Source organism: Formica exsecta, unplaced genomic scaffold (genome assembly GCF_003651465.1).
Source record: "Formica exsecta isolate Colony F162 unplaced genomic scaffold, ASM365146v1 scaffold308, whole genome shotgun sequence".
Lineage (NCBI taxonomy): Eukaryota > Metazoa > Arthropoda > Insecta > Hymenoptera > Formicidae > Formica > Formica exsecta.
The window spans coordinates 1290222-1306668 of NW_021850337.1; the positions used below are offsets into that span (position 1 = coordinate 1290222).

The 16447-nt window shown below is 35.3% G+C and overlaps 3 protein-coding genes across 7 annotated transcripts in view; 2 read left to right on the top strand and 1 right to left on the bottom strand.

Moving 5' to 3' along the window:
* The window catches only part of LOC115237721 (terminal nucleotidyltransferase 4A-like), a 5222-nt gene extending 2424 nt beyond the window's left edge, over nucleotides 1-2798 (top strand). The window contains exons 2-8 of the mRNA XM_029810954.1: nucleotides 221-391; nucleotides 636-993; nucleotides 1099-1245; nucleotides 1335-1528; nucleotides 1635-1788; nucleotides 2033-2171; nucleotides 2321-2798. Coding sequence (XP_029666814.1) covers nucleotides 221-391; nucleotides 636-993; nucleotides 1099-1245; nucleotides 1335-1528; nucleotides 1635-1788; nucleotides 2033-2171; nucleotides 2321-2526 — 1369 coding nt within the window. The 3' untranslated portion in view covers nucleotides 2527-2798. The remainder of the gene's footprint in view (nucleotides 1-220; nucleotides 392-635; nucleotides 994-1098; nucleotides 1246-1334; nucleotides 1529-1634; nucleotides 1789-2032; nucleotides 2172-2320) is intronic.
* A 2519-nt stretch (nucleotides 2799-5317) lies between these two features.
* Nucleotides 5318-6853, bottom strand: LOC115237723. Of its 2 annotated transcripts, none has more exons than XM_029810956.1 (4): nucleotides 6701-6853; nucleotides 5980-6177; nucleotides 5711-5903; nucleotides 5318-5631 (listed from the first exon to the last, which is right to left on the bottom strand). In XM_029810956.1, the coding sequence occupies exons 2-4, from the start codon at nucleotides 6169-6171 to the stop codon at nucleotides 5522-5524; spliced, it is 495 nt and encodes a 164-aa protein (XP_029666816.1). In that variant the 5' UTR covers nucleotides 6172-6177; nucleotides 6701-6853; the 3' UTR covers nucleotides 5318-5521. The 2 variants fall into 2 exon arrangements, with proteins under 2 accessions (XP_029666816.1, XP_029666818.1); XM_029810958.1 differs by lacking the exon at nucleotides 6701-6853 and adding an exon at nucleotides 6501-6633.
* A 558-nt stretch (nucleotides 6854-7411) lies between these two features.
* LOC115237765 (arginine/serine-rich protein PNISR-like) lies at nucleotides 7412-16273 on the top strand. 4 transcript variants are annotated; one of them, XM_029811026.1, is made up of 12 exons: nucleotides 7413-7998; nucleotides 8091-8279; nucleotides 8385-8638; nucleotides 9016-9187; nucleotides 9317-9498; nucleotides 9893-10147; nucleotides 11231-11333; nucleotides 12274-12345; nucleotides 12721-12815; nucleotides 12906-13065; nucleotides 13144-14076; nucleotides 15986-16273. In XM_029811026.1, the coding sequence occupies exons 1-11, from the start codon at nucleotides 7905-7907 to the stop codon at nucleotides 14049-14051; spliced, it is 2484 nt and encodes an 827-aa protein (XP_029666886.1). In that variant the 5' UTR covers nucleotides 7413-7904; the 3' UTR covers nucleotides 14052-14076; nucleotides 15986-16273. The 4 variants fall into 4 exon arrangements, with proteins under 4 accessions (XP_029666888.1, XP_029666886.1, XP_029666887.1 ...); XM_029811027.1 differs by lacking the exon at nucleotides 15986-16273 and having other exon boundaries at nucleotides 7413-7725; nucleotides 7816-7998; nucleotides 13144-14051; XM_029811028.1 differs by having other exon boundaries at nucleotides 7412-7998; nucleotides 8388-8638; nucleotides 13144-16191.
* The last annotated feature ends 174 nt before the right edge of the window (nucleotides 16274-16447 follow it).

The window sequence follows — 16447 nt, forward strand, 5'->3', positions numbered from 1 at the left end:
ACTAATAGATACATATATATATACATATAGATATTTATAAATATTTTTAATTTAATATTTTGCATGTTATTTTCATCACCTTGTGTAACTTTTTTGTATATTCAAAATGTATATATTAAAAGAGAATAATCGAACAATGGAAAGAAAAAAAAGACACCTTAGGAATATTTAAAAACTGATTCTGGGTAATACTGTGCATATAATTATGTATTCTGTTTAGATTACATGAGGAGATAGAAGATTTTTTTGCATACATGTGTCCCTCACACGAAGAACACGTTTTAAGAATAAGAGTTGTAAAGAGAATAGAACAAGTAATTTATGATCTCTGGCCAGACTCTAAAGTCGAGGTGTTTGGCAGTTTTAGTACTGGTTTATATTTGCCTACAAGGTATGTGATATACAAAGATATTTATACAAAAATGATAACTTAATATTTGTTTGTTACAAAATCATTCACAAAATAGATAATACTCTCTCTAACAGATTTTTAAACAATTTAAATGTTCAATTCACACAATACACAATATATCTAAAATAGTAAGAAAAATATAATAGCTTATAGTTGCATGTAATAAAAATCATTACATATCATAAACTATATAGACAATACCTTTCGTCTTTTGTTATTACAGTGACATAGACTTGGTAGTAATAGGGATGTGGACAAATCTTCCATTACGTACTTTGGAACGTGCTTTACTAGATCAAAATATCGCTGAGCCATTATCTATCAAAGTGTTGGACAAGGCCAGCGTGCCGATCGTCAAACTGACCGACAAAGAAAGCGAGATTAAAGTGGATATCAGTTTTAACATGAACAACGGCGTCAAGTCTGCGGACTTGATAAACTCCTTTAAGAAGCGATATCCAGTGCTAGAGAAACTAGTCATGGTGTTGAAGCAATTCCTACTACAGAGAGATCTTAACGAAGTGTTTACCGGTGGTATATCCTCCTATAGTCTAATACTCATGACCATTAGTTTTTTACAAGTGAGTTTAATCATCATAACAAATATGTTAGAATCCTAATTAGCTAATTAGGTCAAATTGCAGCCAAAATCAATTATCACAAATGGCTTTTTTTAATTACTTCAGATGCATCCGAGAAAAAAAGCTTCTTGTTCAGACGCTAATCTGGGAGTGCTATTGATTGAATTTCTAGAACTATATGGCAGAAATTTCAATTATGTTAACACTGGCATTCGTGTAAAGGATGGTGGTACTTACATATCTAAAGAGGAGGTCTAATAACTTTTTACACTTACAGTAGCTAGAATTTTATGTATTAATATAGAAGCGTTTTACTAATAGTTTTACATATTAATTAACAGGTTCAACGAGACATGATAGATGGCCATCGGCCATCCTTGTTATGTATAGAAGACCCACTGACACCCGGAAACGATATTGGCCGTAGTAGTTACGGCGCTTTGTATGTAAAAGATGCATTTGATTGGGCTTATTTTGTCCTTACTCAAGCAGTCAACCCCTTGAATATCTTAGTTAATGACGCCAGTAAAGTAAGGTAAAGTAAAACCTATAATTTCTTTTTATAATGTTTTTCTAAAATTTTTATTTTATTTTTATGATATCGAAAATTGTAATAAATGATATACTTTTATTATATGCAGCATTCTAGGGAGAATAATCCGCGTGACCGACGAAGTAATAGATTACCGTAGGTGGATCAAAGAAACATTCCCACTACCTGTAAGTGAAGGAGATTCTCTGTCAAGCTCAACTGGTTCTGATGCATCTACTCTTTCAGCTCCTGCCAGTGATACGGTAAATATTCTGAGAATGGATTATTATCTTTATTAAATCTTTTATTATATCATTATATCGGTATCTTTATTCATATTTCTTTGTATTTCATTGACATCTTCCTTTAATATTGATTTTATTTCACGTCTCATAATATTTATACATACACATATGGAGAATAATATTGTATAGCTCAAAACATAATTATGACATGTGTGGCACAATGAAATTGTTTTTAATATTGGATCACTAATTTGTCTCTAAGGATTCCGAGTGCAGTCGTGGCAATTCTCCGAACACTGGCGGGAAAAATGATAATGATAAAAACAGAGATAGGCACATTTATAATAGTCAGCAAATTCATCCTTATCCAGGAAAGAAAACCTTCAAGGGAATTACTCATGGTACGTCATTCAAGCGATTCTGTTTGCTACCTATGTGTGTATTACAAAATTGCCACAACAAATGTTTAACGAGATGATATAAATAATATAATATTCGAGTTTATTCCGCGTTGCCCCAGTGTTACCTTGTCGACGTTTTTCTTTTGCAGCTCATCACCAACAGAATTTCAAAGGCAGTTATCACATCAACAACAATATAGCCGGTCAAAACAAAATCAAGCACGCACTCCACAATAACGGAAACAATAATAACAATAACAATAATACTAGTCACAGTCCGAATTCTAGGCCAAACATAATGAAGAGCAAGAAGCAGCGTACGATGCAGCGTGGGACCGGTGATTGTGTACGGTGATGAAACGTACATGATAATTTTGGACATTACTTCCGTCACTTAAGTAGCGAGCTCAATATCATAACTGTGTGATAGAAAGACAGCGATTAACGTCGATCACATAACAACCGAATCATCCTACACGATTCTCTCCTCTTCTCTTCTTTATTATTTTCAATTAAATATACAGAAGGGCACAAAAAAAAAGTTTACAATTTTAAGGGAACTTACAGTTTGGTAATTTTACAATTCTTGTACAAGACAAGAATGCCCAAGCAGAAAATGGCTATACATAATATACATATATATACATATTTGTGTTTTTTTTTTCCAGTTTGCCAGAATCATATTTTTCTCTGTACGCAAAAATTTATGTACCAAAGACGTACAGAATTTCTAATCGCGAATCGAGATAGGATTTGTTTATATTTCACTTTTATTGTACAGGCTATACCTGTGTAATATTTTATCAATTATTGTTTATCAAAAATCAGAAAGTTATTATTGTCATCGTCAAATAGCAATTGCGTGTTCAGCCATGATGAGTAATATATCATAATACATTTATATAGTACGAATGGGGGGGGGGGGGTCACACGGATATGAGTTGTACATTTTTCTCTCGGGAATTTTAATAGACAAAACTATAAAATACACGCTGATAGTGACAACAAAAACTTAGTTTTCTATATGGAACTATATTCTTATAACAAGAGGGTGACAGCGAATTTGTGATGATATTGGGACTTATCTAATGTACATATTGTAATATATATATCATCAAAGAGATAGAGAAGTAAGTCTAAGAGTTACCTACTATAAATATATAATCTTTGTCTTTTTTCTTTTTTTTTTCTAATTTATAAATATCTAAAATAAAATGTTTGTTACAATGGTTTTACTATAAAAATTCGCGGTTAAAATCATATCTATTTGAGAATGTACTATTGTTTTTCTCTATATTTTTTCTCTACTAAACATATAAATTAAGTATATCGTGAAAATTTTGGTATATTTTTCAGATTTTAATAAAATTACAGGTTCATGTGCGTGTGTGTGTGTGTGTGTGCACGCGCTAGTGGAGTACGATGGTATAAAAAGAAAATAAAATTTTGAATAAAAATATTTTTAAAAAATAGCTTATTATCTTGAGACATAAACACACACATACACTCATACAACGTGATGACAACGCTTCGAATCTTTGCAGTCTATTTCGTAGCAACAATTCCTTTTTTTCCTGCAAATTTGCTGTACCTACCTTCTTTTGTACAGAAACACTAATTTCTTAATGTTAATTCACATAATTCTTAATATCTCCTCAACAATGACGTATTATTTTTATATCAGATAATTAAAACACACGTTTGTATTATACAAAGGGAAAAAAACGAAGACTCTGATATTTATGAATCTTACATTGCATTTCATGAAACTTATGTATATGACAATACGCAAAAAGGCCTTGACATTACTTAAAAGCTCCGTATATTACGTTCGTCGATCATGGTAGACGTAGTTCATTATTGAATATTACATTCCGTTGACGCAATAATTAAGAGGACAGAGAATAGAGTGTTTATTGTAACAAATCTCTTCAATAATGTCAGATTAAAATTTTTTCTGGTGCAGCTGCATTTTTGTACGTTCAACGATTTTTAACGTGCGATGCAAGGATTATCCCTAAATTCTTTAATTTAGTCACGTGAATTGAGGATATTAGCTTTCAAATCTTTTTTAAATTATATAATACCCAGTATTTTTTTCATGTATATTGTTTAACTTAAAGAGCTCTTTCGTATATAATATTGTATGCTGTGATTGAATTTAATAATTAAATTGTCAATTGCTTAAAGATATATATAAATATATATAAATATATAATTTAAATGTTACTGTGTAAAGCATTATATAGCCATACTACATTTTTAAAACTATGTAAACTATTATTATTACCGCTTAGTGATCCTCAGCAAGTTACGTGTTTTTTATAAATATCAGAATTTCGTAATCACACACATTGAAAGTTTGATAACGAAATCACTTCGTAATCACTCATATTTATCGAATTTTCCCGAGCGATTATTGGAATTTCTGTAAAAAAAACAAAAAAAAAAAAGAAAATGAAAAAGAAAAAAAAGAGTTTAATAAATATGAATGATGCCGATGTCTGATCTTAATTATTTCTTGTCATTTATATACTTTTCAGGAAAGCGATTTTACCTCATAGAGTTATTATTTAAAAACAGTTAGATAGTTTATAAACTTCTTGATAGCAATATGAATCTCTATAATAATCTCCATATTTTCCAAAAATTTTGATAGTCGTGTATATTTATATTCATGCGAATATATATTTTTAAATAAGCAATAATGTAACGATGTAAAACGCGATCAGTAATGCAGCTTTACCTTTGTAGAATTGTACTGTCGTCTCACAACCGTTACATTGAGATTGTAAAAAAAAAAAAAAAAAAAAATTAATTAAATATATTACACTCTGACAGTTCGTAACTGTGTAATTACGAACTTTCGAAAGTACAGGCATTTAATGTCTGTTGCCTATGTTTCTTTCTTTTTTCTATGAAAACTTGCGTGAGGAGAAAGGAAAGTGAGATAGTGATTATGCGACCGATTTAGACATTGTCAATCTGGCAGCGACTTGTACTTATAATTATCTCTATTTGTAAGTTTGTATTCATACATTTAATATGAAGCGAAAAATGTGTGAGAAATGTACAGAAATGAAATAAATCTTACTTACCTTTTTCTTCAATCACAAGTTCGACATATTCCAATAACTTAAATTTCATACATTTTTAATATACTAATTTATATTTACACATTTCACATATAACTTAATATGCTGATATTTTGAATGTATTTTAATATCAATGGCGCTCTAATGTAACCACATGGCATTTATTAAATTTTAACCACTTGTACATATATACAAGTGTTCAGGGAAATTACTGTACATAGTGAGACTATATTATTCAAGAATAGATAATTTAATTTACTTTCGAGCCAAGGGTCCGTCGATCGGATTCATGTCAAGCTTCTTCATACGATCTAATTGTGCCAGTCGGCGTTCTAACGAGAATGTTTCTGGCAATTCTGGATAAGCTGAAAGAGAAAAAAAATAATATTGTGTTAAATCAAGATTTTTCAAAGTGAATTGAGTCATATCAAAATAGAAACTTACCAAATACTTTGAAATATAGATATAGCCATATGCCAGTGCTCATAAGTAAACAACTCATTCCAACAATGCCTTTCCACTCTCCTGTCGGTGCTTCCATTTCGCTGAACGTTTGGCGAAAACTGGCACGATATAGAATTTTCTTTTCTTCAATAGATAGCTTCTTCCAGTCTCCCTTTTCTTTCTCTCTCAGCGCCTGATATGGTAGTTTGACAATTGTAATCAAATAGTGATTTATGAAAGATTATGTCATTGTTATCTTCTTTTCTTACCATGACATCAGGGGTATTTTCCTTCCAACGTATTGCAGGACAGGGGAAATCTACTCGATCTAAATAACTGGGTTCACCATTGTATCCATAGCCAACCACCTCTCTATTACCGATCCTATCCACTGTCAGCAATCCGCATCTTTGTATTTGGATAACGGGTCGTAAGCGACTCGCGAATAGTTTACCTGCCATTTTTTACTGAAAAATATTGGAATATTGTACATTTAGGCAAGGCTTTATATTTTTAAAAAGCGATACTTTTTTTCTACAATAGCGACAATTCTACATATATAATTTAGCATCTTTTTTTATCATTTTTCGAATCTCGTACATCACTAAATCTTGCCAAGATATATGTATGTATATATACATATATATATATATATATATTTAATTTGACTAGTCCTTTATCACAAATGTCATATAACATGAGAGTTAATGCGTGACCCCCAAGATATTTGCCTTGACATCGAGTTAATAATCTTTGTCAAGAAACGTCAATATTCAGGAATACTTTATACCTCCGAAATTACATACGATTGTCGAGTTCGAATGTTACCTAACTGATAACAGAGATAGTCGAGAGCCGAAAATGGAAATTGCGCATAAAAAAAAAAATCGCACGCAGAGAAACGGACCGAGTTATATAATCGGGATAATATCACGATTCTGATCGGAGTTTTGTCGCGTGTGAAAAAACGGGAAATTAATGCACACTTACTGTCTGCGAAGACACTTCGCGAGTTCGCGCAGGACGAAGTAAAATGGCCTAGAATAGCAGAATAGCATCAGATGTCAAGTGCGTTCAAAAATGCGGTTCGCCGTGAATTGCTACTGATTTGAAGCTGTTGAAAGAGCTTTCGACTTTCGACTCGGGGAATTATTGGACAATTTTTTACTATCGCTCCGAAGAACATCAGATCTGATCAATAAACATAAAATAAATGGACATCAACCATGCTAATCTATCCCAGACTTTTTATATATTCTACTAGACAACTAGACCGTAAAAATAGCGGTTAAAAAGAATAGGTATATTTGATTTGGACAGAATACATAGATTGGGTTAATATACATTGTCCGTATCATGTTTCAGTTTGCCGGAAATTATTAAAGTATAAATTATTTTTACATATATATATAAATATAATGATTATGTGAGAAATATATACGAGAGATAAGAAATTCAGAAATATATCCTGCCCAAATCAAATATGGCTGCCGTTGCATCATCTTAAATAAGTCTGTGAGTTATTGGGCGCGTTCAGCAGAGAAAACCGCTCAGTAGCAATCGAACGTGATTGGCTCTTACTTTTAGAACCAACAAATCAACGTCGAGTGTTGACAAGACAATAACTGAGCGCTTTCTCTGCTGAACGCGCCCATTCATGCTTTTAATTTAATTCATGTAGACAATTTTGCAAACGGAGCTTGATGTAAGAAAATGGAGCGCGCGCTTTGCTCATTTGGTAACACTGTGTGACAAGATCAGTTGAAGAAATGTAATTGATGTGATTTGATATTTTATCCCTTATCCAGCAAAACATTTTCGAGAACGCAATAGAATTTTGCTTGTATCTCGCAAAAGTATATACCGGTGAAAATGTAACCGGTAGACCACAAGGAGATCTGTATATAAGAATAGTGCTCGCGTTATAAAATTTCCGCTCACACGACATAGCAATACTCCGGTGGAATATATTCGTATTTTATTGGAACATTGAACGCCGCGAGAGCGATAAAAAAGTACGCAAATAATGCTCTTTCATTAGTTGTAGTCCGAATTTCTGCTTCAGCGATGTAAGGAATCCGAATATATTCTTTGTACTGTGATAGAGAACACTGTAATAATCTGGCAAGAGAGTACTGTATGTACTGTGTTAAACCTCAGCTGGATCTAGAATCTCGTTGCGTTACCTTCGTAGATGAAGATGAGCGGGGATATGTTTGAGGGAAAGGATTATCCGACCCAGTGGGCGCTCAATCCCACCGCCTATCAAAACATGAGTAACGACCAAGGTAATTTTCGACAATAGATACTTCTATAAATCTTCACACTTTGTGGTTCTCAATAATGTATAAATGATTGGTAATTGCTTGTCTGGAAACAGTGGATTGGGCAGCTCTGGCGCAACAGTGGATCAAAATGAAAGAGACAGTTGTACCACCAGCACCACCACCACCAACTATAAATCCCATATATTCCGCAAATGATGGCAGTGGCGAGGCACCAATGGATATGGATACCAAAGATGATGAAGTGCCTCCAGCACCGCCTGCACCAAACATCAGTGGATCTGGTGAGAGAAAGCGTCATTTTGAAGATTTTATATTTAAAAGAGACAATAACCAAGATAATTACCAAAGTTGACAGCATAAGATATCATTTTCTTTCATACGAATAGAAGCCTGGACTCAGTGGAACCAGTGGGGTCACTGGAACACTTCAGCATCCGGAACAGGAAGCTGGGAATGGAGTGGCGTACCACCACCTGGTGTTACTATAGGTCCTGATGGCAAACCAATCGGACTTCCAACTATGCCGGTTATACCACCTGCGCCGACAATATCTACCACCACTGATTTTAATACACCCCCTCCTGCTGCACCATCACTGTATTCGTACAATTCAGTGTCACCAGCACAATCGTACAATCAGGTATAATTGAAAAAGGATAAAAACATTCTGTAACCAATAATAATATGTTAGAGAGAGAGAGAGAGAGAGAGAGAGAGAATAATAAAGTTGTTAAATTCTTCCTAATAATCTCCTCATACAAATTCATGCTATTAATGTCTAATTTTTTTAGATACTTTATATTATACATACATGATCTATTGTTTCAAATATGATAAATTTATTTTCAAAAGTTCTATTGTTTGTGCCATTATAAATGACCATTATGTCATATTCCTTCTTGGATTCAATTGTCTAAACTATGTTATATGGTTTTCTGAATATTTTCACCAAAAGAAAGTTACAAAGTTTTCAATTCATTTCTTAATCAGGTATCTTATTGCGTGCTTCCTTATTAGGTTACTAATTATTGGTCTGGAGATCCACCTAATACAATATCGCCACAGCCGCCTCCTTTCATGAAGGGCATGAGGCATACGAATAGAACACCACATATGAGAGTAATGGATCCGGTCCGATGTCGAGATGATAGAGAAAAGACACCGGAAGAAGATACTACTACGACTATAGGTAAAAATTTTAGAAAGTATAATAAAAATAATTCTCTTGTTATAGTTGGAGTTCAGCTGGTTTGGCAATTATGAATTACACACATAGTAATTTATTTGCTATAACTTACTGTTGATCTATTCTGCATAGACGCCGCAAAACGGAGACAGTTACCAGCATGGATTCGTGAAGGACTGGAGAAAATGGAGAAGGAGAAACAGAAGGCTATGGAGAGAGAGCGGCTGGAGATCTTGAGAAAGCAAGAGTTGGAGGCTCGCAAACAAGCAGAAGATGAAGCGCGTGCAGTGCTTAATCCTAGCAAGAGTAAATTTGTAGGTCTTCATCGTTACACTAGAGTTTTAAATAAATAGAAAAGTGGCAGCGGACCTTCCTTACCACTCCTAGCACTGCCATATAGAGTTCGTTTCAGCTTCGTGTATAAACGTGTGGCGATTGAATGCTGCTGACAATTGAAAATGATGATAATCATTAATCAAGTGCCAGCTGCAAATGGCGAATAGCAGCATGTAGTCTATTCTTCTACAGGCTCAACATGGCTGCCTGAAATCAGGTGGAGGAAAAATCAAAAATCGCGACGCTGCAGCCACTTTTCTATTTATCTAGAATTTCATATTACACTTTTTTCAAACTTCAGTTTCAATTCGACAGATTCGTATGTTTGTGAAAATTACATATCGCCGCCGCTTTTTTTTTCATGATTTTCAGGATTCTGACTCTGAGAAGGAGACCGAACAGGATTTTGATGTAGCGAGTAGCGCGCGCGGGCCGCAATCTGTAGATAAGAGCTATGATCGTACCCCGGATATCATTGTTCGGCCGCGAAAGTCACGATTCAGAGATGCTGACTCACCAGAATCTCACGCGGATGCCGACGAGAGTCCGACCGCCACGACTAGCGCGCTTCCAGCGGTCGCTTCCAGATCGCAAAAGCGATCTCTAGACGAGATCTTCCAGGATGTGGTAAGCAAAAAATGACATTCAAAGTTAAATTGTTGAATTAGCATCAAGATTAAAAATCAACTAAAATACAAATTAATTCGATGGCAAATATTCTTAATTAACTGTGTAATTAATTTTATATTCCTGCGGCGGGAATATCTGGCGTGTGCGAAACAGACTGTTTGTCTGAACGATGAATCCGTAGTATAGCAGTGAGATGAAACACCAATATGCAGTCATTTCCTCGATGGTTTTTTGACAGTCCACTGATAGTTACTTTTGTGTAGTATGCACTTTTGTATTATAAATATATCGTTCATTCGAGCGCAACGGTTTCGATACACCGTAAACAGACGGAAATGTATTTAAACAGCGAACACGCTTACTTTTCCTTTTTAAATATTGTGTGGACGAATATATTATATAACTATTTAAGATTCCAATTTTGTGTGTGAAAGAAGACGCACACACATACACACACACACATGTAAATATCAGACTAAAAATTAGGACTTTACCTGTGATAAAGATACGAAATAAATAACTGTCTCTTATTCAAAACATCACGAAGATTTTAGCAATCGTATATATAATATCGAAAATTTCGAAGACATCACGTTAAACAAATTTTTGTTTTTTTTTCTTTAAACGGTCACGGTAGATTGATTTCGAAATTTATGACTGCAATTAGTTACACAAGTATCCTATTTGAACAGGATTTTGATGTAGCGAGTAGCGCGCGCGGGCCGCAATCTGTAGATAAGAGCTATGATCGTACCCCGGATATCATTGTTCGGCCGCGAAAGTCACGATTCAGAGATGCTGACTCACCAGAATCTCACGCGGATGCCGACGAGAGTCCGACCGCCACGACTAGCGCGCTTCCAGCGGTCGCTTCCAGATCGCAAAAGCGATCTCTAGACGAGATCTTCCAGGATGTGGTAAGCAAAAAATGACATTCAAAGTTAAATTGTTGAATTAGCATCAAGATTAAAAATCAACTAAAATACAAATTAATTCGATGGCAAATATTCTTAATTAACTGTGTAATTAATTTTATATCATAATATGTGAAATATAATTTGTACTTTTTGTCTGTCTCAGATGTTGAAAGTAAGACGATCGCTGACGGAAATACTTTTGGAGGTAACGAACGAAGAGATTGCCACAGTATGCAGAGAGGTTTGGAGCCGCGCACGTGCCAAAGGTACCCCAGATACACACGATAGAACTAACCAATTGAATTTCCGTGCTTTTGCTCGTCGGAGCACAGAGTCCGCAGATTCAGTGAGCCTACTCGCCGCGTCATGCTGCGACGAAGCTGTGCGATTGTGTAATATAAAGTTGAAAGAAAGCATTAAACAGAGATTCCTTAATGCGTAGACTTAATTATTCGGCAATTTCAGGACATCCTGCTTTTTTGTTTTCAGGGATTTGCGATTAGCATAAGGCATATCTCACTTTCACGCGTTTTAAGCACGTAATCGTTTCATATTACGTGCCGTAGATTTTAGAGACTTTCTCTTTTTCACGCGCCGGCATTTTTATGCCTGACAATCATCTCGCGCGACATATCTCCTTAGGAGATAAAGACTCTAATATTATATATTTATTTATACTGTAGTATAAACAAAGTGTTTCCATAATCTATAATCGGAATTTTATATAATCAGAATTTGTTTTAACAAAAATAGATGTTATAATTAGTTAATAATATTTAATAGAATAATTAGAGATTATACGTCTCTCTCTTATATACCCATTTTTACGTCATGGGCACGTTTTATCGCTTAGTTTTTATACATTCGAGGCACTTAGCTACGACCCGAATTTTTTTTTTAATTATTTCTAACTTTGTTTCGAGTTTTATGCGGATCTTATCTCTCATTTTCCGACGATAATCCGCATATACCAAATCGCGATGTCGATCAATTTTTTTCGCGCAAAATATCTTAGTTCGACTTTTATAAGTGTGGAATAATGCTGTAAAGATTTCTTAAGGTACATGAAAGGAAGCGAAGGGACGAAGGAATCGGCCCCTCCCCTTACGAAAATGAGCCAATAAAGAGTCATTCAATATTAGCGGGGTCATTTATCCGTGCAATAGCATTTTTAGCTTTGGTTACTAAATGCGTGTGTATTGTAAGTCCCCGCAGGAGAGACCCCCGTCGCATCCCTCAACAACACGGCCCCTCTTGCTCAGATCACTCGCAAGCTCGGTGAGTAAGCTTCAACACTTGATATAACACACGGCGATATCCTTAGGGAACGGCCTAATAAACGACGCAAGTAACTCGTTAAGAGAAAAAAAAAAGAAAAAAAGACACGGGTCAATACGTGGATGTACTCGATATTAACTCGGACGTTCGCTCGTAGAGATTTATTGCCACAACCGCGAGAGAAATGTTTCTCTCTATCTCGATCTTTCGCTTTTTCTCAGGATATTCCTTGATGAAAGTAACGGCTGCGAAAATTAATCGAAGCCGCGAATTTTGTATGTTTTTTTTTCTTTTTTTGACATCCATTCCGATTTTAAAAACATTGTCATATCGCGCGTGCTGAACGGATGTAATTTCGTCTTCCATCTGCCGTAGGTCTGGGCATCTATGGCGACAGTAACAGCGAGTCCGAGGAAGAGCAAAGCGAACACGCGCAGATTCATGATGACGACAGCGACGAAGAGCTGAAGGTAAGCGGATCTTGGGAGCAAACTATATTTTAAATAGATCATTTTACGAAAATATTAATTTAAATTGTAAATTGAATCCCGATTTCGTAGGAAACGTTGAGACGTCGACAGCAGGCATTTCGCAAGACGGAGGAGGAAATTGAGGCGCGTCTCGCTGAGGAGGAGGAGAAGGAGGAACAGCGTAGTTACGAGGAGCAAAACAGTAGACAACAAGAAAATCATACCGGTAATACTAGCTGCCGGGAGTCAGGTATGTTTCGACAGATAACAACACAACCGTATGTGGCCGCTGCGCAATTAAGTGTAACTTCCTGACGTCATACTTTAGTTGATGAAAAAGAAACGGTAAATAATCAAAGAGAAGCGTCCGAAACTTTATCGAGCGGCGGGCAAAGTCCACAAACGACGGCGCCGCAGAACGCGCCGACGGCCGACGGCCACCAGCAGATGACGAAAGCGAGCAGCACCGTGTCGGGATCGGCCGACTCCGAGTCGAGCAGCACCGAATCCACGAGCAGCTTGTCCGAATCGAGCCGCGAGTCCGCCAAGAAACATGACAAAGCGCGTAAAGCGGGCAAGCAGCTGCAGACGCAGTCGCAGCAACGCGAGCAGCAACAGCAGCAGCAGCGCGGTTATCACCAGCGGCGACGAAAATCTAAGAGCAGGAGCAAGTCGCGAAGCGGCAGACGCTCCACCAGGTCGTCGCGCTCATCCGAACGCGTGGCGCATAAGCGGCGTTCGCGCTCGAGATCAGCCAAGTTGCGCAAGAACTATCGCTCGCGATCTTCGCGTTCCTCCAGTGATCATAGATCCAACAAGAAGCGACGCACGAGATCGCGCGATCGGAAGCGCGCGAGATCGCGCTCGCGAAGCTGTCGACGCTCTAGATCAGCGTCTCCCGACGATCGCAGGAAGTGGTCATCGCGATCGCGCTCCCGTAAGAGGAAATCCCGTTCGCGTTCCAGAGATAGGCGGAGGAACAGTCGATCGCGCAGCAAATCATCGCGCGTAACGGCGAAGCGAAGAGGATCGCGCTCAAGATCACGCGGAGGCGGCCGAGAGAGATCGCGTAGCCGTTCGAGGGGTCGCAGACGATCGAGGTCGTATGTTTCCAGGAGAAGCCGACGACGGAGCAGCCGATCCAGATCGCGGGATCGAAGTAGAAAATCACGATCCAAGTCACGACAGTCGAGCCATCGCGATGGTAAGAAGTCGTCACATCGATACAGGAATTGAGCCTGATCTGCTCTCCTAGCCCAAGGTTGTATGAATGTTCATTCTGATTATAGCTTTAACAGAGAATAATACGAAAACCAGTGATACATTCTGTTTTTAACAAGAATTTGTCACTTACATATTATTACATAAACTAATCGAAAATTGCTCTCGGAAACTCTTCCTCTTTCTTTCCCTTCTCTTTTCTTTTTGTCGTTGCATCATCGCGCACTCAGCTCTCTGTATTGATTCTTTAGAGTGTTTATGTGATATTTCTCATGGATTTTTATGTGTTACAATGTCAACGCGATAGTTATAATTATACTTTATGTGTAATCGATATGGCAGCACGGTGCGCATTTTTAAATGCAATCTACTTTTTGCATGTAAAGAACTTTTTTTCTTTTTATTTGCTTCTTGCTGTATGAAATTTTTTTTCTTTGCAATTACACGGTATATAATTAAAGATTAATTGACATTGTATAGTTTCGTTTCTTCTTTGTGTAAAAAAATGTCAAAATGATTGAAAAGTTTGTGTTATATATCGCTAGAACAAATTATAAAATATATGATAATATGTTGTTACAAAAAGAGAGAACAATGAAATTTGCTCAATAATTTTTAAAGATCTAGTGTGACGGCAGTTAAGATAAATAGAATTATTCCAGTTTAAAGATTTTCTACATATAGCTGTATTATAACAGATTTATTATTAGATTTAGTTGTAAGAAATAAAAGCAGCACACATACACATACGCGTGCACAAGGCGATTCGAGAGTAGATTTATCAAAATGCATTCAAAATATGACAGATATTAATTTTGCACACATATATTCATTGAATATCTAGGTTGAAACAAAGGCAATAAGATAATTAATATAATTATACTAAATATAATGATCTTCATCGTTGAAACAAAAAGTTTCAAGTAGATATTTTATTATTAATACAATATGATATTTACACACAAAGAAACGTTTTACACTAATTGATAGATGCATATTTTGCTCCCTTTTAGTATCGAAACATCTAAGATTTAAAACTCTTCTTTTATTTCAAGGATTTCTTTATTTATACGTGTTTTGACGTAGGACGGTAACTAGTCAATAAGCTTTTTACATTACGTTTGGACACAAACATGTAATTAAAATATATAATTAATTTATAAAATTTACATGTATTATATTATTTTGCAATAGCAAGATAATGTAATATATGAGAGAAAAACAATATACCAAAGTATTATTACATTTTCGCTAATACATGAATTATTGACTGTTTCTTGAGAATTGATTAAATGAGTATAAAAAGTCTTAAAATAAGTATAGAGAATAGCATAGTTCTTTTTGCAGGAAAATTCAAAAAGAATATGCCATTTTGGACAAAATATTTGTACAATTATTAAACAATTATTTGTTCGTTCAAAGAGTGCAATTATTTGCGCCGTTCAAGAATCTGGTAAATTAAAACGAATCTAATCGAGTCTAAGATATTAATAATCTTTTTCGATACCAGAATTAAAAGACTTGCAATTTATTAGAAACGTACATATCTTTGATACATTAAATGTGATTTTTGGTATTAATAAATCAAATTCATTAAATGTTGCTGATAGAATCTGCACGAGTGCAGATATATACGCGGATTCTTATTTATATTAAAATAATTATTATATTTAATATATATATACGAGCGTTATAATTATATATATATATATATTTAGATATATTATACAAATGTATTGAATTCTCGAAAAGCACTTTAATAACATGAGATTTGTATTCGATTGGAATGAAAAATATATCTGAATTCTGATAAAAAAAAAGAAGAAACGTTTTTTGACATAAATTCTAAAGAGCATTATTGCAAAAGTGAAGTGACTTGCAATATATTTTGTAGATTGAATGTGCGCCAGGATGTTGACACGAATCCTAGAAATCTTATTTTGTTTCAGCATCTTCCACACTGGCTTCCGCTCGGCTTCAACGTTTCACTATGATTCAGTTCGTCAACGTACAGCCACACTATTGTGGTACAGTTACAATTTTTGAATATATCATATTAAATTTTCTCTCAAAAATAGTGTATTATAAATACGTATGACATATAATAAATAGCAATACTTGAGGGTATGTGTTAATTAAATTTATCTCTAAAATATTACTCTTACTAATATATACAATGACTATGTATCTCTCTTTTCTTTCTAAAAAGAAAGAAACATCTCGCTCAAATATTACATATGAATAATATTCGAACGAATGCGTATATCAAGATTTATATGGGAAGACAAAATAATAAAATTGGCAATGCGTGATCAACCAAAGTAGTCGCATTTTCTCCTATATAATTCCATTAAAGACTGTTATTCGATCAACGAGGTAAAGATCTAAAAGAGCCGTGAATCGTGATTGTT